We start from the raw sequence: 27,728 nt of genomic DNA, 5'->3' as shown, positions 1-27,728 counted from the left end.
TGACATAATCGCACAGCAGTTCTGACGTAGAGAGGTTTTTTTTGCTCTCAGGAAAACTTCTTCCATCGGAGCCTCCATGTCAGAAAGAGTCCTGAATGTGGAGCTGTGTGTGATTGACGAATTGAACATATATGTTGGCAAACCCGAAAGGTTTCCTATTCCCAAAGGATTGTTGACTTTGGCTTAGGCGAAAGAACAAGCTGCTGAATGAAACATTTAAGGCCAAGAGAAAGAAAGGGAGTTGAACCTAGTAGACATCTCTAGAAAAAAAAAGAGCTAGATAGACTTAAGGAATCATTGCAAGAAAAGTGGACGCTCTGAAAAACATAAACGACCAATTGCTGATGCCTTCTTGAAAGAGGCCACCGATATCTTACAGAGAGTGGTGGGTTCGATTGATTTCGTGGACATCGCCTTGGTCAATTCTCTACTAGAGAGTGGTATGAAAACGCGAGAAGACGAAAAACAAAGAGATGAAAAAAGCGAGTGGAAAAGAACATACAAAAGAGGAGGTCGGACCAGATAAGCAAGTTCACCAATATCTCAAAGAAGTCGAAGAAGTACCAGGAGGAAAGGCCGCTTCATTCCAAAGTTTCAAATTCAGGGTTTGCTCGTCTCCAAACTTCTTGGCCTAAAAGTGTGGTAATTGCTTTCCTTGTTAGAATTAAATAAAAAAAACTAGTTTTTTTAACTGAAAGTAAGGAGCGACATTAAAACTTAAAACGAACAGAAATTACTCCGTATATGAAATGGGTTGTCCCCTCCGCAGTCCCACGCTCTTTACGCTAAAGTTTGACTCTTTGCCACAATTCTACTTTTTAAAACAATTAAAAACTTTAGCGTAAAGAGCGTGGGACTGCGGAGGGGACAACCCATTTCATATACGGAGTAATTTCTGTTCGTTTTAAGTTTTAATGTCGCTCCTTACTTTCAGTTAAAAAAACTAGTTTTTTTTATTTAATTTCTGAACGTTTTTGAATTAATGCATGTTTGATTTTGGCTCTCCGCACATAAATTATTGAAATGAAATTAGTATATTATTTTTTTTTTGGCTAAATGGCTTTCTCTTAGTTATGATCAGACGATTTTGAGAAATAAGGGGTGGGGAAGGAGGCCTAGCTGCCCTCCAATTTTTCGGTTACTTAAAAAGGCTACTAGAACTTTTAATATTCAACGAACGTTTTTATTAGTAAAAAATATACGTAACTTAAGAATTAACTTACGTAACAAACTTTTATATTCTTATATTTTTATTATGTGTACGAGGGGGTTTGTACCCTCGTTAATACCTCGCTCTTTACACTAAATCGTAAGTTTTGTCCCAATTCTTTAAGAATGACCCCTGAATCAAAAAGGCCGTAGAATAAATAGTTGAAATCACTAAAAATATTTTAGCATCAAGAGCGAGGTATCTATCTCCTCCTAAATACCTCGCTCTTTATGCTAAAGTATTTTTAGAACCCCTCATATGCGTAATAATCTCTGTTCGTTTTAAATTTCAATGCTATTCCTTACTTTCATTTGTAAAAACGTTTTCATGTTTATTTTTTCATTGTTTTTTTTATAGTAATGCTAGAAAATCCTGCGCCCTTTTCATTGAATTTTTCTTCCCCCATGACATATTCCTCAAAGGAAAGATCCTCCTACAAAGCCCTCTCCCATCAACCCCACCCCCCAAACCAAAAAATCCCCATGAAAACGTCTGTACACTTCCCAATAACCATTACTATATGTAAACACTGGTCAAAGTTTGTAACTTGCAGCCCCTCCCTCAGGGATTGTGGGGGAGTAAGTCATTCCCAAAGACATAGTTATTATGGTTTTCGACTATGCTGAACAAAATGGCTATCTTAAAATTTTAATCTGTTGACTTTTGGAAAAAAATGAGCATGGGAGGGGGCCTATTTGCCCTCCAATTTTTTGGTCACTTAAAAAGGGCACTAGAACTTTTCGTTTCCGTTAGAATGAGCCCTCTCGCGACATCCTAGGACCACTTGGTCGATAAGATGACCCCTGGGAAAAAAACAAAAAAAAAACAAACAAATAAATAAACACGCACCCGTGATTTGTCTTCTGGCAAAAAAAATACAAAATTCCACATTTTTTAGATAAGAGCTTGAAATTTTTGCTATAGAGTTCTCTGATATACCGAATGCGATAGTGTGATTTTCGTTAAGATTCTATGACTTTTAATGGATGTTTCCCCCTTTTTTCCAAAATAGGGCAAATTTTCTCAGGCTCGTAACTTTTGATGACAAAGACTAAATTAATTGAAACTTAATATTTAGAATCAGCGTAAAAATTCGAATCTTTTGATGTATCTTTTAGCATCAAAATTCCGTTTTTTAGAGTTTCGTTTACTATTGAGCCGGGTCGCCCCTTACTACAGTTCCTTACCACGAACTGTTTGAAAAGAAAACAATTCGGTATTTCGGGGCTTCTGACATTATTACTCCTTTGCGGAAGTTAGGCTCAAAATTGAAAAAGGATTATATTTTTTCTCTGGGCCCCTTCCACCTCTTAGTTCGTTTATTTTCCCGTTAGTTTTCACCTGTTTTCGCTTTATAGTTGTGTTATCTCTTAGCAGTTCTTTCGTTAGTTGAGTTATGGTTGTGGTATATATGTTTTATCGCTCGTATAGTTGTGTTATTTTCAAATTATACTCCATAATAGAGAGGCTCCGAACACCCAGCATTGTATATTAAGCTCTTAATTTGACGTTTTTTTCTAACGTGACCAGATTCGTCCTGCGCCCTTTTCATTGAATTTTTTCCCCCATGGCATATTTCTCCAAGGAAAGATCCTCCCACATAGCCCCCTCCCTCAACCCTACCCCCAAAACCAAAAAATCCCCCTGAAAACGTCTGTACACTTTCCAATAACCATTATTATATGTAAACACTGGTTGAAGTTTGTAACTTGCAGCCCCTCCCCCAGGGACTGTGGGGGAGTAAGTCATCCCCAAAAACATAGTTATTATGATTTTCGACTATGCTAAACAAAATGGCTATCTCAAAATTTTGATCCGTTGACTTTGGGAAAAAAATGAGCGTGGGAGGGGGCCTAGATGCCCTCCAATTTTTTTGGTCACTTAAAAAGGGCACTAGAACTTTTCATTTCCGTTAGAATGAGCCCTCTTGCGACATTCTAGGACCACTTGGTCGATACGATGACCCCTGGAAAAAAAACAACAAAAAAACAAACAAATAAACACGCACCCGTGATTTGTCTTCGGACAAAAAATGCAAAATTCCACATTTTTGTAGATAGGAGCTTGAAACTTCTACAGTAGGGTTCTCTGATACGCTGAATCTGATGGTGTCATTTTCGTTAAGATCCTACGACTTTTAGGGGGTGTTTCCCCCTATTTTCCTAAATAAGGCAAATTTTCTCAGGCTCGTAACTTTTGATGGCTAAGACTAAACTTGATGAAACTTATATATTTAAAATCAGCATTAAAATGCGATTCTTTTGATGTAGCTATTGATATCAAAATTCAATTTTTTAGAGTTTTGGTTACTATTGAGCCGGATCGCTCCTTACTACAGTTCGTTACCACGAACTGTTTGATAGCTTTGAATCCCGAGGTCGAGATGAGGTGATTTAGGGTCAAAAATGTGCCCAGCTTTTGGAATTCGGAACTATTCATCTGATCAGTAACTTCACGTGTTGGAGCTGTGTTTTGATTTCATCTCGTCTCACTTTTGGCATACTGGGCTATTCCTGGAACATTACCCGTGATGGCGTTTGTATAGGAAGTGCCTGCATAATGATAAGCTTGGATGTTAGGGTTTTTGCAGCTCTTTAGTTTAGGAGGGGAAAGCGCTTGGCTTTGGAGTCTTAGGTATTTTAGATATTTTGGAGTCTATAGGTATTTTAGCTGCGATGATTGAGAAAGGAATGTTCTGTTCAGTTGAGATTTTCAGAATGTCCGCACGTTTATGGTGGGTGGGGCGTAGATCTTTTTGAAATACACTGTTTCCTATGGTCATACAGTTTTTGCAATATGGCTCAGGAGCAGGACGAGATGTTGAGGTAAGGTCGTCTTTTCCGCATTTGGAGCAAGAGGGACTCATTTGCTGGCAAATGTTTTAGTGTGGCCATGTACATAACATTTGATGCAGTGTAAGGGTTTGACCTTGTAGGGCTTGAAAGGAATATTTGGCCCATATTGATATACGCCAATCTTGAGCTCAGTTTTCTTTGCAACCAAGATCGACTTACCTGGCATCAGGCTTTCTCCCTTTCTTTTGTTAAGCCTGGTCATATTTGTGATCGTAAGAGTTCTTCCTGATGAGTCTAGTAACTCACATTTGGTTTCTTGTGTTTCCAAAGAAAGATCAATTCCATAATCTACATATTGGAATTTCTTTTCTTTGATGAGTTTTGTGGCTTCAGTTTGTGAGTTAGTTAGCTGAATTAAACTAGAGTTCTGAATTACTTTATCAGCTCCTATGGCATCTTTTAAATAAAGTTCTGCTGTGCTGCTGTGATTTTTGGACACCAAGCTCAAAGTTAACTCTTGCTACTTTGAAAATAAATTTTCTGATTAATGCGTGATCATCCGCTACGAAAGGGGTACTGTTTTTCTTTCTAATTGATACAGTGTGATAATCTGGAACAGTTGGTTATGGAGGAAGCTCCGAAAATGTTTGTTTTCTTGCTGGTGACTCAGTTTGTTGAGTGTTTCCTGGGGTTAATTTTAGGGGTCCTTTTCCTTGGTTTGCTTTTGCCTCTTTTGGGGCTTGCTTGTGCTTTTGGTTTGATTTCGGAGGTGATTACAGCATTGTCGAAGCAAGGGAGGCGTCGATCCCTGCTCTCCTGATTCCCATAGTTTAAGGGATCTTACTCCCGGCAGGTACACCGGCACTTGCGGCAGGTGAACAATCCTCTTCTGCTTGCTTAGTCGGTGTATCGACAGTAGGATGCAGTTTCACTGTCTTTTTGGCTGAATTTTCAATTTCGTCCGAAAGAAAATTATATTGCCAATTTTGCCAAAAAACAAAAAACCTTATGTTTCACCAATTAAAAAAAAAACACATATACAGAATAAAACACCAAGGTAAGTAACTATAATATAACATTTTAGGGTCTATTAAAAAGGAAAATAACATACTAGGTTTTTGGAAAAATGTCTTCGACTCTCAATTTTAGGCAATATTCCACGATTTAAATTCCACAATAACACATGGATTTGTTGATCAACAGTAACTCTTTTGCTAAACAATGACTCAGTGGGTTTGTTGATTCTTCAAGTATGGAAAATACCTTTTGAATCTCCCTCCTTGGATGAAGACAATGCTTGTCTAAGTAAAATATAAAATTTTGGACACCTTTGTAGGGATCAGCGAAAGAATTAGCCGATTCTAGTACACATTAGATCCTTAACAATCTATAACACCGTAGTACTCCACTAGGGGCGCACTAAGTTGGTTGTTCAGTGGTGTTAGAAGCATCTCTTTTCTTTCGTTTATAGTTATGTATGTGCGCTTTTCTTTCTTTCTTTTTTCTTTTCATACTCCATCTCTGTAAACCTTTTTACTTGATGATGGGCAATACAAACCATTCATTCATTCAATTCTGGTACGCGTTCTGTATTGCATTGTATTTTGTTGGATTATATTCTTTCTCCTTTTTCCAGTTTTTAAAGAAAAAAGAAGCTGAAAATCGTGAATTCTTAAGTTCTGAAGATGAAGAATCGGAAAAAGACCCGGTTGATGATTTCAATGCTGAATTTAGACGTCACAAGACGGAGTACTATGAAGAGAAGATGGATGGTGATGGTGGTGATTTATATTTGAAAGATCAGGCAGAAAATTATGTGAGAGCCATACAATGGAATTTGGCGTATTATTATGATGGGGTGTCTTCTTGGTCATGGTATTTTCCTCATCATTATGCCCCTTACGTGTCTGATGTGAAGGCATTTGAAGGTAGGTACTTCTTTCTTGTATTTGTTATCAAGCTTGTCTATCTATCTATTATATGCAATTAATAGTGGCGATAAGTGAGCCTATTTATAAGAGCATGTTTATTTGTGTAAATTAATAGATCAAAGATGTAAAACCATGTATCCAGCACGGCAGGCTCAGGTGGTAGAATATTAGTCTCAAGATCATGGGTTCAGGTCGTACTTTAGACTTTTTTATAATAAATTCATTACAATAAATTCATTATTAGGTAAAAATTGCGTTTGTGGAGAAAAAATCGATTTTAGACCATTTTAGATCATTTTTGCGCTGGCATAAAATGATTGACGACATAAAATGACGCTGGAATAAAATGATTTTAGATAATTTGCGCTGGCATATGCATCGAATGCCGATAACGAGACGCCCGGTCGACCGCAGCCAAAGTGTCGTAACGCCGCCGGACGTCGTGGCGGCGTTTTGCAGATTTTGAATTAATTTGCATCAATTCGATTTTGCGTCAATCACAGTGTTGGAGCTTTTCTTTTCTCGTGTGGTTACTGATTTCGATTTTCCTGCTTAGAAATCATGTGTGGTTTCAAAATGAAACAAGCGAGAGCACACACAAACTTTGAAAGAATTCCTTGTGCTTCCAGGGTGATTTTTTTATTTAGCCCTAGTTTTTGTAGTGCATCCAATGAACAAAAAATCGTTTTTCGAACAAACACCAGTTTAATTTACAGGTAGAAACTTGAGAGTTAAGGACCTCTCTATTTTATGACACCTTGATATAGCAAAGGATCAACATTTCTTGATTCCTTGGCGTAGGCTGATGTTTATAAATACGGAAGTTTTCATTCCGTAACATATCATAGTTACTTGAAACGGAAGGTTCTCAAAATTTTCGAGTTCCTAACTGTTAAATTCTGAATTAAACATTGAGGACAATTAATGTGTTTCGTTATTGGTCAGAAAACCATTTCCTTATTGGTCAGAAAATTGGAGGCGTAATAACTAAGAGCAGACTTAGTCTTAGTCTTCGACTTAGTCTTCTTAATCCTAATTTTCAAACCTATTCTATCACCTTGAACTCGCAAAGCCTCTAATAGCTTATTCATTTTGCTCACTCTTTCATCTAGGATGCTTAAATCATCACCATAATCTAAGTTAAGGAAAGCTTTTCCTCCGCATTTGATTCCATGTTCTCCCGTTGCCTTTCTTCAGTTGCTTAAAACAAAGTCTATCAAAATGATCCATATAAAGGGGATAGAGCCCAACCCTTCTTAACTCCTGATTTAATGAGAAATTCGCTTCTAACTTCATATCTTGCCTTAATCGCAGCATTTTTATTCCCGTATTTAGCACTAATCACTCTAATATATTTGTCTGGCATCAAACAGCTCGTGGTAACGAACTATAAGTAAGGAGCGACCCGGCTCAATAGTAACTGAAACTCTAAAAAACAGAATTTTGATACCAATAGATAAATCAAAAGGATTCGATTTTAAAGCTGATTCCAAGTATATAAGTTTTATCAAGTTTAGTCTTACCCGTCAGAAGTTACGAGCCTGAGAAGGTAGGATATTTCCATGGAGGAATTTTTCATAGGGGAAGGGAATTTTCCATGAGAGGCGTACCGGACTTCCCAGTATTATTTAAAAAACGATTTTGAATTAAAAAACGACAACAAAAGAAACAAGTTTTTTCAACTGAAAGTAAGGACCAACATTGAAACTTAAACCGAACAGAAATTATTACGTATATGAAGGAGTTGTTGAGTGTACCGTTGAAATGTTTTTGATGTGGATCTAGGCATCGCCACGTTTAACTAAGTGGCACTGTTTACAAAAGCTGATTGGTCAGAAATAAAGATGCTTAGACTGGGATTTCAAATTAAGTTAATGTCCCTCAGTTGTGGCGCTTTTGATATTTTATTTTTTGCGGCACGTTTGATATTCAAGCTAAGTAGGTGTGAGAACATGACAATACGTCCGTCAGATATTGGACCTTCAATGCTCATTTTTTTAAAAGAAAAACCACTTTTAGAAAAAAAGAAGAAACAAAACGTTTTAAAATGCTTAGCCAGTAGGCTCGAAGGAGCCTAAGCCGAAACAAATTAGAAAAAATGACTTCCTTTTACTTATATAGTTTATATTTACTTACTTTTGTAAATTGACTTACTATTTATAGTAAGCCCATTTCGAGCTATGGAAAAAAGGCCCATTAGCAAGTATTCATGTAATGCAATTTAACCAATGTATAACTATGTGCCGGTTGGCCCAAAGAACAGACAAAAAAGAAACTTCCATATGTTTCCTTCAAAAATACACGTTTCAATTTTTTTTACCCATCTAAAGGAAAAACCAACAAACGTGAACAGGGAATAACAGAAATCAGTGGCGGTTCTGGTCTCTCTTGTGCCTGGGGAAAATCATGGTTACCCCTCCGCCCCCTGTCTCCCACAAAATTTTCAGACCAAATTTTAACAAAATTTTCAATTTATTTTGTTCTATTAATTCATTAATAGTTTACTAATTATTTTCATTTATTAACTGCGCCCTCTGCTTTATTTTAATAAAAATAAAATTTCAAAATTTACAAATTAATTATGTCGTTAGATTATTTATTTGAAATTTTGCGCTCACAAAATTTCTGCGCCCGAAGCAAGTGCCCCTTCTTTCCCCCCCTTAAAACTGCCTCTGAGATAAATTATCAATAATGACTTATTTTACTTATTACTCATTTTAGAATTAAAGCTCACGTTTGAACTTGGCAAGCCTTTTCTGCCCTACCAGCAACTGCTTGGAGTCCTTCCTGCTGCCAGTAAGAAGCTATTGCCAGAAGCCTTTCAATATTTGATGACTAGTCCTCAGTCTTCGATATTAGACTTTTATCCCACAGATTTTGAAACGGATCTCAATGGAAAGAAGCAAGATTGGGAAGCAGTTGTATTGATTCCTTTTATTGAAGAAGAGAAACTGATTAAGGTAGCTTAGCCGATACGATAAGATATATTCTTCAGCCAATAAAAAAAAAATCAATAACACAATGATAGTTCCCCACAAAGGTTTCATGGCCCGTAAGGATGGGGATCACGAAATAAAACCTTCAAATAATAAACTAATCATTATTTTAAGGCATGCAAAACATCTACTCAGAAACAAAGAGAATAAAAGATGATAGAAAAAAAGAAGAAGAGACAGAAGGAAAAAGAGTTCTTTCGAATGTGACAAAACCCACATACGAAACCAGGCAATGGGATTCCCCTGAGATAAGGCAAAAAAAAAATATGCATATAAATAAAAAAGATGCACACTTAGAAAATTACAAATAAAGACTAATTTGTAGATAACTTAGTAACATAGCCGGTTTTTCTTGTTTTAAAAGATTGACGTTCCATTGGATAAAATAACCTTTGAAAAACTCTTGAATAACATGTATTGAATGACTACATTTATCTCCCAGTTTAGTACCAAGAACTAATTAAACTTCATCTTGTCTCTAATGTACTCTAACATCAAAATTTCATTGTCTAGGTCTGTAGACTTGAATCTTAGCTTTTTTATGCTTTATCCGAAATACAATTGCTGTGAAAAAGAAAATACTGTTGTGCTTAGTGAAAAGAGATATCAGTAAGTCTGTTTCCATTGTTTTACTAATACTACTATTACTACTAATAACAACTAACTGCATCACTAAGCTGCCTGAGGTCAACACAGTTGCGCACGCTCCTCCTGCATTCCAATCTATTCAATGTCTCTCTCTTTAAACCCTCCCGAGAAGTTCCCATTTCCCCTAAATCCTTTCTTAACATCATTTCACCCAATTCGGGCGACCTACCTTTCATTTGGCCCAAGACAGTTGCCCGACAAAGACAATATTTGGCAATCTATCATCCTTCATCTGTAGAACATCTAGCAATCTTAACCGTTTTCTTATTATAGCACTAGAAAGTGGGATTGACCCACGTTTTACGTACCGTTTGCTGTTTGAGATACGGTCAGTCAGTCGGGCACCCAAACCAATCCGTAGACAATTTTTCTGGAAAGCATGTAGCAAATCCCCCTTTTTCCGAAACGCCCACACTTATGCACTGCTTTACTGAGGTACTGTGGGCGTTGGTTGGGTTAGAGAAGTTGAATATTCCCTGAATTGGGTGCAGTTTAGCTTTGAAATGTTCGTTTACATTTATACGAATTTATCATTCAGAAAAGGATTGACTAATTTCATTGAAGACGAAAAACTGATTAGGGATACTTCAAAATCTTAAAGTAGTAACTTCGTATCGGAGAGACCTGTGTACATATTGGATTTTCATAAAAGACGAAATAGGCGAGGTGTTTTGCGACTTGGGTTTCCGCGTCGGCGATCGAAGCTCATATTGTCATAGCCATTATTTGTATTGGCCTGAGATTGTGCTTCACTATAAGGGATATAATTTTTCTCAGCAACTTGATTGAAGTAGATAAAAAATATCCTTAACTTTCCACATGTTTTCTATTTCTTCTTCTTATGAAGTTGCATCTCCTACATGATTTTATATTCAACACATTGGCAGCCTTTTTTAAGACTCGCATGAATTCGTTAGTTAATCTGCATAAATTCCTTCGGAGGCTATATGTTCATAGTAATCTCTTATTTCTTGTCAGAATGGGATCATATCGGATGACAACACTGAGGAACATATGCTAACTAGAATCTGAAAAACCTTTGACATAGAGAATATAATAAAAAAAATTGGATAATTGTAATAACAAAAAAATAATTAAAAATTAAATCGTTTGCTTCCTTAATTGACAAAAAAAAAAAAAAAAAAAAATGTTCGAATCAGAGTGTATCATTCCATGATTGCCATGCGTGGAAAAAAGAGCGGAAAACCAGCACAATGTCCATGTGTTACATTAGGGCCGGTCATATTATGATTAATAAGTGTAACAGATTTAAAATTAATAAGTGTATCAAAAGATATTGTCATCACTAAAAATTGATTGACCAAGAGCTATTGTTTTTTTTAGCATGTTTGGCTAGCTATTCTTATATATGCTATTTTTCATTTTACTTTATTACACTATCTTTTATATAGGCTATGGAAGAGCGCGAACACTTGTTGACGGATGAAGAAAAGAAGAGAAATAGTCACGGACCTATGCACGTTTATGTCTATGACCCAGCTAATCTAGGCCGCTATGATGCTCCAAAATATTTCTCACCCGTTATGAACAATCACGCCCGACGTACAGACGTTTATAGAGAAGAGCTGGCTATCGAACCGTCGAAAATACAGAGAGGATTATGTCCGGGTGTCAATCTCAGTCTACATGTTCAAGGGTTCCCAATCCTCAAGCACTTACAATTTAAGGTATTGAACTGTTTATGCTTTTAATACTATGGCCCAAACGTAGGAATATACATGATATCTGAATGAAAATGAAATTGAAGGGGTATATGCTAAAACCCCTTTCTTTAGAGTTCGGTTACTGTTGTCACGAGTCATTGGTTAATTACATTTCATTACGACTAAATATTTGGTACTGTCAAAAAAAAAAAAAAAAAAAAAAAAAAAAAAAAAAAAAAAAAAAAAAAAAAAAAAAAAAAAAAACGAATTATAAATAAGAGTCCTTAACATATTCTGGAAATGGCTTGTAACCTTTTAATTGGGGCATTCTTAGCTGAAATCCAGAGTTTTTTCTGTATCTCTCCGTATGACTGTCCGCATAACCAAACATTTATCTATTCCTAAACTGAACTAAAATGCTCCTATTAGTCCAATAATGATCATCCATCCATAGGCCCTATTTCTGTTTTTTAATACTTCTATTTCATTTATAAATGGAAAGGTAGTGCTGTCTAAAAAACTGCTTATGAGTTAGAGAGTGGTAAAGATTCCTCTGCTGGGGTTTTTGTTGAACAGTTGCATTTGTAGAGTTATATTTTTTAGTCATAGAAAAACATTTTTCTTTTTTTTTCTCATTTTTCTTCTTTTTCACCATTAGTTCAATTACTACTTACAATGCTTGTAGCAGTTAGACGTTTTTTTGCCTCACTTGGGATCTGGAATTCATATGTTACTTGGGAATCCGTTTAATTGTAAGCTCCCAAAACTGACTCGAATATTGCGTAGCAAAATTTTAATTACGATGTACGCCAAATTGAATCAACATAATTCAGCTACACGCTCCATTGTGTTGCGAGAGCAACGCTTAGGTTTTGTCGTGTTTTTTTTTCTTTTTCTAGCATCCGATTTCAGCTTAGTCCTAGAAAGTGGTAAGTTTCTAACCTCTGCAGTTTTTCCGGAAAGTGTGGACCTTAGGCTGGATTGATGAATATGACTCTGCATTTTGAAAAGCTTCGTAGAACTCTTGCCTGATGCCAAAAATCTATTGTTTCTACCCATTTCTGTTCGTGATTTTAACTGAGTTTATTATTCGTTTTTTTGCACTTGGGATTACGGTAGAGAAATGGCATCAGATGTGCCTCTTAAACTTTAAAAGTTCTCTCATTGCTAAAGAAATTAGAGTTTATCCTTTGCTCCTTTCTAAGTGATGACGTTAAAAACTTGGCCTACGGCAAAAGAGTCAACTTTTGAACTAAGACAGATTTTTTTTTCGACGGCAGTCGATAGCTCTTGATGAGTTAATCAAAGTATATGTCATCCATTTTTAAGTAGAAAAATTCCTTCATGAGATATATCAGTTTGAAAGTTTAAATGGGTTGACAACTTCAGTAGTAAGGTACACACTGAAACCAAAAATAGGCCAATACAGAAATGGTATTAGATGTGCCTCTTAAACTTTAGAAGTTCTCCCATTGCTAAAGAAATTAGAGTTTTCCTTTGCTTCTTTCTAAGTGATGACGTTAGAAACTTGGCCTACGACAAAAAAGTCAACTTTTGAACTAAGACAGATAGATTTTTTTTCGACGGCAGTTATAGCTCTTGATGAGCTGATCAAAGTATATGTCATCAATTTTTAGGTAGAAAAATTCCTTCATGAGATATACCAGTTTGAAAGTTTAAAGGGGTTAGTAAGGTACACACTGAAACCAAAAATAGGCCGATACCAATTGTTAGACATAGAGGGGAGTTTTAAGCAAAAGTCGACTGTTAGCTCATAATCATCTTCGACAGTAAGGGGTTCGCAACTTTTGCTAGTGGACTATACGGGATTTTTGAATGAGCCAGCTAGAACCTCCAACAGGTTGACTCTAGTTCGGCATTGTGGAGTGACATGCATGAGAGGTGTAGCATAATTTGGAGATGATAACAACGGTAATGAAGGGGGAAAAATTAATGCCCTGTTTTTCTTCTCACTTAATTGGACTATCTGTCTTGGCTTTTTCTACAATTAGCCATGGCTTGACTTGCCCACAACTATTCCATTTTTAATGCTGAATCAAGTATTTATTTTCTTATTTTTTATTCAGAGATTAAATGTGAATTTGGTATTTGACCATATGAAGCTAGAATCAGAAATGTAACCATTGATGATGGACAGAAGAAGGGAGGGTAATAGGAATCAATGTGCATGGCAATGCTGAATATAGTCTTTATTTTCTTATTTTTTTATTCAGAGAATAAATGTGAAATTGGTATTTGACCATATGAAGCTAGAATCAGAAATGTAACCATTGATGATGGACAGAAGAAGGGGGGGGGGGGTGATAGGAATCAATGTGCATGGCAATGCTGAATATAGTCTTTATTTTCTTATTTTATATTCTTTTCTTATTTTCTCTAATTCACTTTCCTTTTAAAGGTGTAACTAAATTAATAAAATTGACTCATTATTTCTAACAACTCTAATTGCAATAAGATGTGGTTGCATGCAATCCAATTTTGCCGTTTGGGATTTAATTTATTCATATCACGAGAAATGTTTAGCTTTTATACTTGAGTCTTGAATTTATTTTTTCTGCATGAATTACTTCTCCGATGTTTTTTACCTTTGCTGGAAGACTTTACTTTAAACCCATCATTTAAAGATAAACATTTGAATCGAGACAAAACTAAAATGGGTGCACCTATTAGCTTCTCTTGTGTTATTAAACTAATCAAACTCGTGGTTCAGACTGCAAAGGCTCATTAACATCATTCTCTTATGTTACCAATTATTATAGGAGGACTGGTAACAATGTATGACTCTATAAAACTGATATATTTGACAATGTTTAGAATGTGCTTGATTTTGGAAGTTTAAAGAAGTTTAAAATGTACAAGCTAAAGTTTAAAGTTAACACAAGCAACACATCTGTATCTGGAACGTACGCAAGGGGGGGGCTTCGGCCCCCCCCCCCGAAATTTTGTGAAATGTTTAATTTCCCCATGGTTTCTTGGGATTTCTGGCAAAAGTAGGACATTTATTAAGAATCTAGATACATGTGTGAAGCCTTTTTTGGGGGATTTTACAGCATGCAATTATCTGGTCAAGTCACTGCCCAATTATTAACCCATTTTCTGTCTAACTTTTTACCCTCTTTGAAGTAATTAGCAATTGTACTTTTTTTTTTTGTAAAGAGAGTTTGCTTTCCACAGCAAAATAGAATTATCCTTGATAATAGGGCGTTTATCCCCCCTTTTCAGGATAAAGTACAGCTTTTAATGGATCAATTTTGGAAACTATCAATTTTCATTAATATCTACGTTTTTGCAATAGAAGAACTACCCCCCACAGCACCAATATTGCACTGTTAACCCTAAATTTCCCTTTCAGTGGGATATAATAGATTAATCATTGGTTCTAAATCGCTATGAACATAACCTGAGCCTAAAACGTACTTTTGAGGCTTCAGTCTTCTTCCCCCCATCCACTACAATACTACAGATTAAAGTTAATCTGTATTTTCCGATATACGTGGTTTTTGCATTACTAAATAAAAAAAGTGCTACTTTATATCTGCTGTTTCGAAGGTTTTGCCCCCCCCCCCCCCCGAAAAAAATTCCTGCGTACGTGCCTGATCTGTATACTAAGAATTTACGACGCGGAGGGTCAGAAAGCATATTAAGAATTGTAATGGATTTAAAGAAATTTTAAAACTTCAATGGCTAGGATAAACAATCTCTTTCCAGACATATTTTCCTTAATATAAAAAAGAAATTAGACAACGTGAATAGAATAGCTGTTATATAGCTGTTATATATAGGCTAGCTATCTCCAGTCAGCTAGCCTATATTGTATAAAAAAACAAAAAACAACATAGGTACATAAGTGAAATATTAAAACATTGCCTACAGCGATGAACCAAACTGGCCTGTCAAATAAAATGAGCACAATGAATAAAATGAGTACTTAAGTACTCAAACATAAGTACATAAGCAAAATGTGAGCAAAATAAGTAAAAATAAGTAATATAAGTAAAATGAATAAAAATGAGGGCATATGTAAAACCATAAGTACACTATGAAAATTCAACAGCGATGAATCCAACTGACCTGTCAAAAAAAAGAAAAAAAATAACACATTAACAGTGAATTTTTTTTTTGAAAACGTGAATGAAACTTACTGAAATTTCCAGGAATTGATGTTTGACTTGATTCCTGACAGTTTTATTTGCTAGCTCTGTCGCTTCTTTTTTTTTAGATAGCGATAACATTTTTTCACGGAAGTGATAATGAAAAACGATGACGCAATACCAAGAAAATATTGTTATATGAAAAGGTAAAATACGGTAAATATATGGCTCTAAGCATCACAAAGAGTCATAGGCCTGCTAAGGAGGGGGGGACACCGCAGAAAAAGCACCGAATGGGAATGGAACATTAGCCGCCCAAGTTACAGAGAAGAATTTTACTACTCTACTAGGGATGGCTAAACCGAATGTCGTTTATCTGTGTATTGTGGGGGCAATAAAAAATTCGTAGATTCTGGTATTCTGTCGTTTTTTTTGACTCATCAGACGAAGAGGGGGGGGGGGATTTAAAGCATTTGTATATGTGTGAAAATCCATATTTTCATTTTATCTGAAGGCTGAAATCCATTGAAAATTATAAAGTAATTGAAGGGAAAAGTGAGAAAAGGTATATTTATCTACAATATAGGTAAATTTACTTGTCTGTTTTTATCACTTGATAACGGAAAAATAGATGAACTTATCGTCAAAATGAGTATCAAACAGTTCGTGGCAACGACCTGCAAGTAATAAGTGATTGGAACCAATTTTAACCGAAAATCGAACGTAGAATTTTGATAACAATAAATACATAAAAAGAATTGGCTTTTTGTGCTGATTCCAAATATATAAAGTTTATTAAGCTTATATATTCATATTAATTATTTTCGACTTTTAGTCTTCTAATTGAATTTGTCTTATTGAAGATACGAACCTCAGTTACCACAGTCACAGGCAAGCATCTTACCGCTACAGTATCAAATCTTGTATAATAGTGTTTGTTTTATACCTTTTGCTGTGTTCAATCAGCCCTATATGTCGTTTTTTTTTGTACAAGAGGGAGAGGATATACAAGAAGGGGAATTTGATACTATATTAATGTACTGCCTTTGGAAACGCATATACTGATAAGATCTAGACATTCAGAACTGGTGAGAAAATGGCACACGAATTTAACGTTTTTATGCGACAAAAATTCAAAAAATTATGTGACAAAATGCCAAACGGTGACTTATTCTTTTGTTCCTTTATTCTTCTTTTATTCTTGTTCCTTCATCCTTTATTCTTTATTGATGCTACCACAAGGTTAATCTTCAGCGATGGCACCTCCACGATGACTGTATAACAACAAGAACAAATTAGCCTAGGACACAGGCTCTGTACAAATTCAAATGTTAGTTTTCTAAATATTTTCTTTTTTCTAATTCCAGTCTTATCTGAAGCATGCAAAAGTAAAGGTTTTTCAACAGCCTTCAATGGGCGAAAACATGATTTTGGAGCTCCTGGAGAAAAAGAGATTCACAGATTTGAAGGCCTTAGCAGAGAAACTTATAGATTCAGTTATCTTTATTGAATGGCCCCATCTTACAGAAGCCAAGTAAGTTTGCTTTCTTCATTTTCATCTAATCATCTTGGAAATTTATGCCTTATACCTTAGGGGGACAGTTGCCCCACTCAATTTTGACAAATACGTCTAGATCTTCTCTATTTTAAATATTTATACCGTTAGAAATTTCTAAAAAGTTTATGTATATGAATGGCAGAGAACACAACGTAAACATGAAAAAGAGTAGAAGAAATGGCCTAGTTTCAATGTTGTTTGTGATTATACGGAATCAAATTTATTTACCTGATTATTACACCTTATGCCTACACCTTAATCCTACTCAAATCTTATGTCTTAGTTTTTGTACTTATTATAGTACTTATGTCCATTAAAAGAAAGTATAAGTATATTTCCCTAACTAATGCCTAAGTATATTTTGCCTGATAATTTTGAAGACCTACACTTTTCGCTTAAGTATAAAATGTTTAAGGTAACCCCCCCCCCCCCCCGTTCAAAGGCTGTTCTAAAGGACCTTACCCCCAAAAATTGTCCCAAAGAGCCTTTCCTCCTTAGACAACCTTATGTAAATTTGATAAAAAAGACATGAAACGCGCATACAGATTTATTTAAAACTCGTCAACTCGTCGAAATTCGTCAATAAAACTTGATTATTTAAGTATCCAAGGGAACAGGTTGCCCTCCCCTTTGTAAAAAAAGAGGAGTAATCCTACACCTTTTAAAATAATTGATCATTAATTTAATTAATGTATTAATTTAATTTAATGAATTTTAAAATAATTGCTTAATGCAATAAAATGCAAAAGATTTATTTTGAAGTCTTCCCAAATTATGTTTATTGATTTGTCCTATGTAAGCGAAGCCTTATCAATTTGCCCTTTCAACTTTGTTTTATTGGAAGCATATGTTTGTCCTGTAAGCGAAATTCCTATTAAATCACTTAATTATATGTAATATTTCTCCCAGGATTGTTTCAAAGTATTTTTTTTCTTGGCTACTGACAGTGGAAACAGATGAAATGCTCAAAGTGTATAAACTTGGGGATAAAACAATGTGTGTTTCACTATCTGAGTGAATAATTCTGATACCCCCCCCCACTCCAAAAGGGGTAACCCTTCGTTTGTTGGATAAATCTGTTGCTACGAGGGTCGATTGTTTTCTGTATTATTCTTAAATGACACGCGTTAAAACGAACATTGCATCGGATTTTTTTTTCATTTTTTTTGTGGCTACAGATGTCAGTATGCCAGTTTTCAGAAACAAAAACTATGTAGCTCATTTCTAGGCAAAATAAACACATATATACACAATTGTTCAGGTTCTTTTTATTTACAAACTAAATACCACTACGAAAACGGTATGCCCGGCTGAGAGTCTAGCTCGTATTACCGGGCAACCAATAATAAATAAAAACAAAATAATACATTACATAATATATTACTGTAATTGCACACAATCACACTCATTTATACATAAATAAAAAGAAAAAAAATATTTTATAAAAATACTTCATTCCATGAAAAGACAAAACATCATTCCATCAAAAGATAATAGTATCTATTAAATAGAAATTCCACAGGTAATATTTTAAGGAAAGAATATATACTTTTAATTGGTGATTTTTATGGTAGGAATATTGGGGAGGGTATAAAAGTTTTTAGGGTACGCAATGCTTTATTTTGCTGTCTTTGAAGTGGTTTTATATGAGTTTCAAACGTATTCAGGAAAATCATGGGACAATAACTCAGATAAGAATGGACTAGGACAAAATATACCGATCTCATTGCATGAAAAGATAGAATAAAACTCAAACGCCACAATAATCCAACATTCCTTCGCAACTTCATCCGCAATTTCGCAATGTGTTCCTTCAAACTCAAATTATGATGAACTAGCACACCCAAATGTTAACCAACTAGCGCTCATAGTAGATACAGGCTCTAAATAAGTAGATTAATCTATGGGTAATCTACGAAATTCAGGTAGTGACTGGCCAGTGCGAGAGAAAATCATGTACTTGGTTTTTGACATATTAACAGATAATTTAAACTAACATAAATTAAATTAACATAACATAAATAAATAACATAACATAAATAAATAAATTAACATAACATAAATTAAACTAACATAATTAAACCAAGTTTCTATCCTCTCAAAAGCTACTAACATATTCTTTTTGAGCGACATTTCATCAGCACTGCACACTGTGCAGGCTGTATCGTCTGCGAATAGAACGTTTAGCCTAAGATCTTCCAGCGCCCTATTGATGTCGTTAACATAAATAAGAAAGAGTAGAGGTCCAAGTATGGACTCTTGAGGAACATCGACTTGACCAGTAATACCAAGCAGTGATGAGGAAGCATCCACAAACTGACTGCGCCTAGTTATAATATGATTCAATCAGAAAACTTGCAGGTCCACATATACCATAGTTATCCAGCTTACAAAGCAAAGTTGCATGACAAATAGTATCTAACGCCTTTTTTATATCGATAAATATAGTAGCCAAAATTTCATTTTATCCAAAGTGTGGAGTATAAACTGTGTGAGTGATAGAATTGCAGGTTCACTGCTATGACCTTTCCTAAACCCAAGCTGAAGGTCATTAAACCATCCCCTCTTATATGCTACAAAGTTGTAAAACAGGGATCAATTACTTTAGTGAATGAAGATAGGATCGATATTGGCCTGGAGTTTGATCTTTCACGTCATTAAATAAAAAAAACTAGTTTTTTTAACTGAAAGTAAGGAGCGACATTAAAACTTAAAACGAACAGAAATTACTCCGTATATGAAATGGGTTGTCCCCTCCGCAGTCCCACGCTCTTTACGCTAAAGTTTGACTCTTTGCCACAATTCTACTTTTTAAAACAACTAAAAACTTTAGCGTAAAGAGCGTGGGACTGCGGAGGGGACAACCCATTTCATATACGGAGTAATTTCTGTTCGTTTTAAGTTTTAATGTCGCTCCTTACTTTCAGTTAAAAAAACTAGTTTTTTTTATTTAATTTCTGAACGTTTTTGAATTAATGCATGTTTGATTTTGGCTCTCCGCACATAAATTATTGAAATGAAATTAGTATATTAATTTTTTTTTTGGCTAAATGGCTTTCTCTTAGTTTTGATCAGACGATTTTGAGAAATAAGGGGTGGGGAAGGAGGCCTAGCTGCCCTCCAATTTTTCGGTTACTTAAAAAGGCTACTAGAACTTTTAATATTCAACGAACGTTTTTATTAGTAAAAAATATACGTAACTTAAGAATTAACTTACGTAACAAACTTTTATATTCTTATATTTTTATTATGTGTACGAGGGGGTTTGCACCCTCATTAATACCTCGCTCTTTACACTAAATCGTAAGTTTTGATCCAATTCTTAAAAATGACCCCTGAATCAAATAGGCCGTAGAATAAATAGTTGAAATCACTAAAAATATTTTAGGATAAAGAGTGAGGTATTTATCCCCTCCTAAATACCTCGCTCTTTATGCTAAAGTATTTTTAGAACCCTTCATATGCGTAATAATCTCTGTTTGTTTTAAATTTCAATGCTATTCCTTACTTTCATTTGAAAAAACGTTTTCATGTTTATTTTTTCATTGTTTTTTTTTTTTTTTTATAGTAATGCTAGAAAATCCTGCGCCCTTTTCATTGAATTTTTTCCCCCATGGCATATTTCTCCAAGGAAAGATCCTCCCACATAGCCCCCTCCCTCAACCCTACTCCCAAAACCAAAAAGATCCCCCTGAAAACGTCTGTACACTTCCCAATAACCATTATTATATGTAAACACTGGTTGTAGTTTGTAACTTGCAACCCCTCCCCCAGGGACTGTGGGGGAGTAAGTCATCCCCAAAAACATAGTTATTAAGATTTTCGACTATGCCAAACAAAATGGCTATCTCAAAATTTTGATCCGTTGACTTTGGGAAAAAAATGAGCGTGGGAGGGGGCCTAGATGCCCTCCAATTTTTTTGGTCACTTAAAAAGGGCACTAGAACTTTTCATTTCCGTTAGAATGAGCCCTCTTGCGACATTCTAGGACCACTTGGTCGATACGATGACCCCTGGGGAAAAAAACAAACAAAAAAACAAACAAATAAACACGCACCCGTGATTTGTCTTCTGGCAAAAAATGCAAAATTCCACATTTTTGTAGATAGGAGCTTGAAACTTCTACAGTAGGGTTCTCTGATACGCTGAATCTGATGGTGTCATTTTCGTTAAGATCCTACGACTTTTAGGGGGTGTTTCCCCCTATTTTCCTAAATAAGGCAAATTTTCTCAGGCTCGTAACTTTTGATGGCTAAGACTAAACTTGATGAAACTTATATATTTAAAATCAGCATTAAAATGCGATTCTTTTGATGTAGCTATTTATATCAAAATTCAATTTTTTAGAGTTTTGGTTACTATTGAGCCGGATCGCTCCTTACTACAGTTCGTTACCACGAACTGTTTGATCACCTTTATACAGGGCTAAAACATGTGCAGACTTTAAGCAAGTTGGAAAACGTCCACTTGAAAAACATTAGTTGACAATATGAACTAAAAATTCCGTAACTGGTCGTTTATATAATAAAAAATAATATTTACAAATATAATATTTATAATATTAACTTTATATAATATTAGCTTATAATATTAACAAAAAGAGGTTTAATTGGGAGTGTTCAATGCTTCCTTCCACGCAGTATTATGTGTTCGTCGTTCATTCTCATGTGGTAGCAGAACTTACAAGCTACGTTGTCGTTTAATACGAGACAATGCCTCGTACCTAGCGAAGCTCGGATCTTGGCTCTCGGCACGTGGCAGGCTTGTATTTTTATGATTCTCTGTGATTTGTTTGTGAAACCCGTTAGAGAGCCAATGAAGTCGTAAAATAAGACAAACCAATTTATTTAGAAATTGTGGAGGTGAAAATACAATGCGACCAAGCAAGGAGGAACTCCAAATTAATCACATTTGTCGGCTACTCTTTCCTCGGGAAAATGAAGGGCCCCAATGACTTGTAATTAACATTGCGTTGTTTACTGCATCTTTGTAGGTTAGTACTGAGTTTTGTGGCATAGATTGTTCCTGTCGAACATTCCGACGGTGGTGTTCTTCTCGATTTCGTTTGTCCTCTAACCGATTTTTTTTGTGCTTCATTTTGTTTTTGATTCGTTATGATTTTCGTTGCCGCAAGTTTTCTAACCAAATCTTTCTTTGCTCTTTCTTTCGTTTTTATTCGTTGTGATCCTCGTTGTCTCAAGTCTTCTAACTGCATATTTCTTTGTTTCCGTTAATCATTACTTCAGACATTTTTAATGCCTTTTTCTTTAGCATCACATTTGATAGCCAAGTTATTTGTTTTCAGCAATTGTGAATTTGCGTTATTTCGGCTTGTGCTCTTAGTCTTGTCGCGTTTGATGTTAAAAAAAAGTCAAGTTTATGCGGTTGAAAAAATATTTCATCTTGTTCAAACGAATTATCATTTTCAACAATTTTATGTCATTTTACGTTGTTGCCAGAAGTGTAATTTTTTGTATATAATGTGAGTCAAAAATGAACTATTTCTACTATTGGCGACGCTTATAGAAGATGCTCTGCTTAGACTAGGGTGCTACCATTGTTGTATCATTAATTTTTTTTTAATAATATTTATTTTTAGTTGGTAGCATTTTATTTCTTGATCTATATTGTTATTTTTTTTTTAATTGGTATGTGTTCTTGTATATGTGTTTTGAGTGGTATATGTTGCAATGTAATGTAATTAATAGATAATTTGTGCAATGTAATTAATAGATAAAATATATACATATATATATATATATATATATATATATATATATATATATATATATATATATATATATATATATATATATATATATATATATATATATATATATATATATATATTGCTATGAATGTCAGAAATCTGGTTAATGTCGACATTCACTGGTGAGTGTCTGAAATTCCTTTTTATCTGAAAGATTCAGTTAGCTTTGCGAATCAGCTTTTTCAGTCATATACAAGCTTTTATGTCAAAAGTTTGCGTAAAACCTTGCATAAAACTGAAATATACATATATACATATATACATATATATACATATATATACATATATACATATATATAATACATATATAATTATATATATATATTATTTATATGCATAAATATATATATATATATATATATATATTATATATATTATATATATATATATATATATATATATATATATATATATATATATATATATATATATATATATATATATATATATATATATATATATATATATATATATATATATATATATATATATATATATATATATATATATATATATATATATATATATATATATATATATATATATATATATATATATATATATATATATATATATATATATATATATATATATATATATATATATATATATATATATATATATATATATATATGTATATATGTATATTATGCATATATGGGATTTATATTTTTGTTACTATTTGGTATGGGTGGCAGTCTACTTATAGTTTGTATCCATGGACTGTTTGATTTTAGAGCGCCTCCTCAAACCCGATCCTCATTTGCTCATTTATTTACAGGGTTGCCGCTCTGGCAGATCGCTCTATTCATTTTGCAAAGGATCCGACTGGACAAATTATCTCAACGCCCATGAGTGATGACTTACAGCAAGCTTGGGAATTCCAGGAAAAAACAATACAAGAGCATTGTCTCAATAGACTTGGGATCAAAATTGGAGATACAGATGTCCTGATCTATGCCAGAAAACTATGTGGTCGTTCATATGTTGTGGGAAATGCTGGATTGGTAACTCTTGAAAAAGAGGTAAGTACTAAAATAGATCGAAAGTAAAAAAAAGGGCTTGTATCAACTCGTATATGAAAAGCATCTAAGGTTAAAAAGCACCAATGCATATTTAGTAAGTTTAATACGTTCAAAGATTCCCTTTTTTTTAAAGATTATTCGTGGGCTGAAAATTAGAAAAATTAGGTTATGCCTATTTTTTATTTAAGCAAATTGTTTATTGGTTTTCAAACACCAAATTATTATAGAAGCATGTATAAACCAACTATTCTTAAGCCAACACCTCTTTCGTGTCGAAGTTTCTAGAATGTGGATTAGATGCGAATATTGGCATATTCTTTTTATGCTAAACACATTAGAATATGATCAGTTGGGTTAAAAATGAGAGGTCTTGTCACACAGAAATGCATAGAATAACCTAATTAGGACGAGGTTTTAATAATAGATATTCGTAATTACCTATATGTGTATACCGACAGTACTGTCTGTAAAGGTTTTCAGCTACAAATTGAGGATTTCACTTGGGAAAAGGTAAAAGATACTAAAATGAAACAGCAGTTTATGGAGTTTTTGAGAACTATATTGCCAATGTTCACATTTATTTTGCTAATTAAAGCGACTTTTCTAAGAGATATATATTAGCTATGAATTTTCAAAAGTTATTATCAAAGTTTTGTCAGAAAATTGATAATCCGAAAACTGGATTTATTTCTCCAAAGTATTTTCGTCTCCGTGTTTAGATGTGCCCAAAATAATTGAATAGCTGGTATCTGGTAATAGTGACGTCAAGCACATGATCATATTGTAGAATTTAATAACAAATATAAGCGTTTTTCTTTTTAAATAAAAAATGAATCTGTTTTGGTGTGTCTGAACTAGATGTTTAAAAATTGAAGCTTGTACCTAGCATTAGTGACCTTAAGCATGTATTTGGATTCTAAAATTTAGTTACAAATACAAGCTTATTTTTTGTTGATATAAAAATAAAGACTATTTAAACATCATTATTCACAGGAGTTGTTTTTCTACTGTTATTATTTTCCAAAATTAATTAATAAAATTAATTAATATTTTTATTAATATTATTAATTAATAAAATTATTTTCTACTGTTACACCTAGTTTGCTATCCAGTTCTAGAGATTGACGTCAGATGGTAGGTAACTTCTTTTTCAGAATTTTTGATCTCACTCACTTAACTATCTTATTATATATCCTCTTTACTGTACGCTGTGGATTGTTCTTGATGCACTCTGGGTCTGACAAGTCGTTATGCCAGTTTTCACTGGGTGGTTGCTTATGGTAGGGTTTAAAATTTTGGTAAATTTTCTATCATTTGACTCTGTTCTAATCACTAGAAGAAATTCTTAATAAGTGATTCAGATATAAATTTATGTAAGTGAATCAAGCCAATCCTGATGTTTATCATCCTGAGACTAAAAGTCAAGTGTACATGGACATGGAACGTCGTGTCCATTATGAGAAAAAAGCAGCTTGAAAGCAACAATAAATTAAGAAAGTTTGTAATTTTTTTTATTCTGCTCGTCCCGTCCGTGTCTCGGAAGTACTACCATGGACGAGTAATACTGCCTAAGCCTCGCAAAACATTCAACGCTTGCATTTTCAACAAACCTGAACAACTTTCACTTGTCACAGCAATTTAGTTTTCGACTTCAGCAATTTTAGTTACTTGGTCAAACAATTAATTGAAATTTTAACTTTTAAGGGGGAAGTAGGATTTTTTTCTAAACTATAGTAACAGCCGAGATGAAAAGTTAATTGAAGGTTCATTGGCCGTAAACCTTAAAAGATGTAGAAATAATGTAATAACATAACGGTAACTAAAATTGATCATTTATGCAATATGGTTTTTTATCGGAATGGATTTCAAAGTAGACAATGCCAAAATTGACCTAAGATAAATGAGAGGTTTAAAAAGTGCACAAACATACACAAAATTAAAAGGGAACAATAGCAAATATTTTTCAGTTAAGGCTAAAAAAAAATGCTTAAAAAGGTAGTCAAAGATGAAAATAAATCAGTTGTCAGAAATAAACAAGAGCTAAGAGCTCATATGGCACTTGTGACGAGGCCGGAAGAGCCAAGAGCTCGTATGGTATGAGCTCTAGCAAAATTCTAAGAATCAATAGATTGATTTAAAAGGAAAATCAGAGCCTTAAAGCCGGTCGGGATTTAAAATAAGAGCTCTGAGTCACGAAATCCCTCTAAATATCAAAATTCATTAAGATCCAATCACCTACTCGTAAGTTATAAATACTTCATTTTTTCAAATTTTTCATCTCCCTTCAGCCCCCCAGATGGTCGAATCGAGCAAAACGACTTAATCAAGTCAATTTGTGCAGCTCCCTGACAAGCCTACCAATTTTCGTCGTCCTAGCACGTCCAGAAGCACCAAACTCGCCAAAGCACTGAACCCCACCCCCTAACTCCCCCAAAGAGAGCAGATCCAGTACGGTTGCGTTATGTCAATCACCATCCCGATTCCTCCACTCTAAGAGTTTTCCGAGATTTCCGGTTTCCCCCCTCCAACCCCCTATGTCCCTGGATCCGATTCACATTGAAAATGGAGCATCTGAGACAAAAGATACTTCCATATATTAAGCTTCATTAAGATTCGACCACCCATTCGCAAGATAAAGATACCTCAATGTTCACGTTTTCCAAGAATTCCGGTTTCCACCTCCAAATCCCCCCAACCTCACCGTATCTGGTAGGGATTTAAAAAGAGAGCTCTAAAGCACAAGATCCTTCTAAATATCAAATTTCATTAAGATCTGAACACCCGTTCGTAAGTTACAAATACCTCATTTTTTCAAATTTTTCCGAATTATCCCCCCCCCCAAACTCCACCAAAGAGAGCGGATCCGGTCCGGTTATGTCAGTCACGTATCTTGGACTTGTTTTTATTCTTCCCATCAGGTTTCATCCTGATCTCTCTGCTTCAAGTTTTTTCCAAGATTTCCAGTTCCCCCCAACTTCTCCCCCCCCCCTCAACGACGCTGGATCCAGTCGGGATTTAAAATAAGATATCTGAGTTACGAGGCCATTCTAAATATAAAATTTTATTAAGATCCGATCACTCCTTCGTAAGTTGAAAATACCTCATTTTTTTTAATTTTTCAGAATTACCCCTCCCCTAACTCCCCCAAATAGAGCGCATCCGTTCTGGTTATGTCAATCACGTATCTAGGACTTCTGCTTATTTTTCCCGCCGAGTGTCATCCCAATCCCTCCAAAGCGTTTTCTAAGATTTTAGGTCCCCCTCCCCAACTACCCCAATGTCACCGGATTCGGTCCGGATTTAAAATAAGAGCTCTAAGATATGATATCTTTCTAAATAAAAATTTCATGGAGACCCTATTACCTGTTCGTAAATTACAAATACGTCTTTTGTCTAATTTTTCCGATTTAACCGTCCCCCCATTCCACCCCCCAGATGGTCGAATCGGGATAAACGACAATTTCTAATTTAATCTGGTCTAGTTCCTGATACGACTGCCAAATTTCACCGTCCTAGCTTACCTGGAAGTGCCTAAACTAGCAAAACCGGGACCGACAGACCGACCGACAGAATTTGCGATCCCTATATGCCACTTGGTAGATACCAGGTGCCATAAAAACACCAAAAAACGAGAGAGCGATGCAAGGTTCAAAGAAACTAAAAAGAACTTGAAAGTTGATTGTAAACTTATAACTTAAGAAAACTTGATACAAAATCTTCATATTCTTATGCCACCTGGCTAGAACTGACTTTTCAGGAATAATGGTTTCTTTTATACCGTCCGATGTATCGCTTGCGTACTAAGAGACTCATTTTATTTGGTTTTTTATAATTCCCTTTAGTGTTTTAGTCAGGAAGTATCATGAGGTTGATCGCTCTCCTCTGTGATCCATTACGCCTGTGCTCTGGGTGGGTAATATTCATAGCCAAGGCTTTTTTTTATATGATTCTTTATAAGGCATTACTATCTTCATCGAATAATCTATCCAAATTTTCTAATCAAAATGTATGGTCTGTCT

General features: G+C 34.6%; 1 protein-coding gene across 1 annotated transcript in view; it reads left to right on the top strand.

Moving 5' to 3' along the window:
• The window catches only part of LOC136027554 (5'-3' exoribonuclease 1-like), a 153,157-nt gene that overhangs the window by 37,962 nt on the left and 87,467 nt on the right, over positions 1-27,728 (top strand). Inside the window, exons 8-12 of the mRNA XM_065704922.1 lie at positions 5,642-5,933; positions 8,658-8,896; positions 10,993-11,268; positions 16,724-16,890; positions 23,466-23,709. Of these exons, the coding sequence (XP_065560994.1) occupies positions 5,642-5,933; positions 8,658-8,896; positions 10,993-11,268; positions 16,724-16,890; positions 23,466-23,709 (1,218 nt within the window). The remainder of the gene's footprint in view (positions 1-5,641; positions 5,934-8,657; positions 8,897-10,992; positions 11,269-16,723; positions 16,891-23,465; positions 23,710-27,728) is intronic.

The sequence above is a fragment of the Artemia franciscana genome, chromosome 5 (genome assembly GCF_032884065.1).
Source record: "Artemia franciscana chromosome 5, ASM3288406v1, whole genome shotgun sequence".
In the NCBI taxonomy this organism is placed as follows: Eukaryota; Metazoa; Arthropoda; class Branchiopoda; order Anostraca; family Artemiidae; genus Artemia; species Artemia franciscana.
The sequence above is the reverse complement of the archived record's forward strand: the minus strand, read 5'-3'. Positions and strand labels throughout refer to the sequence as shown.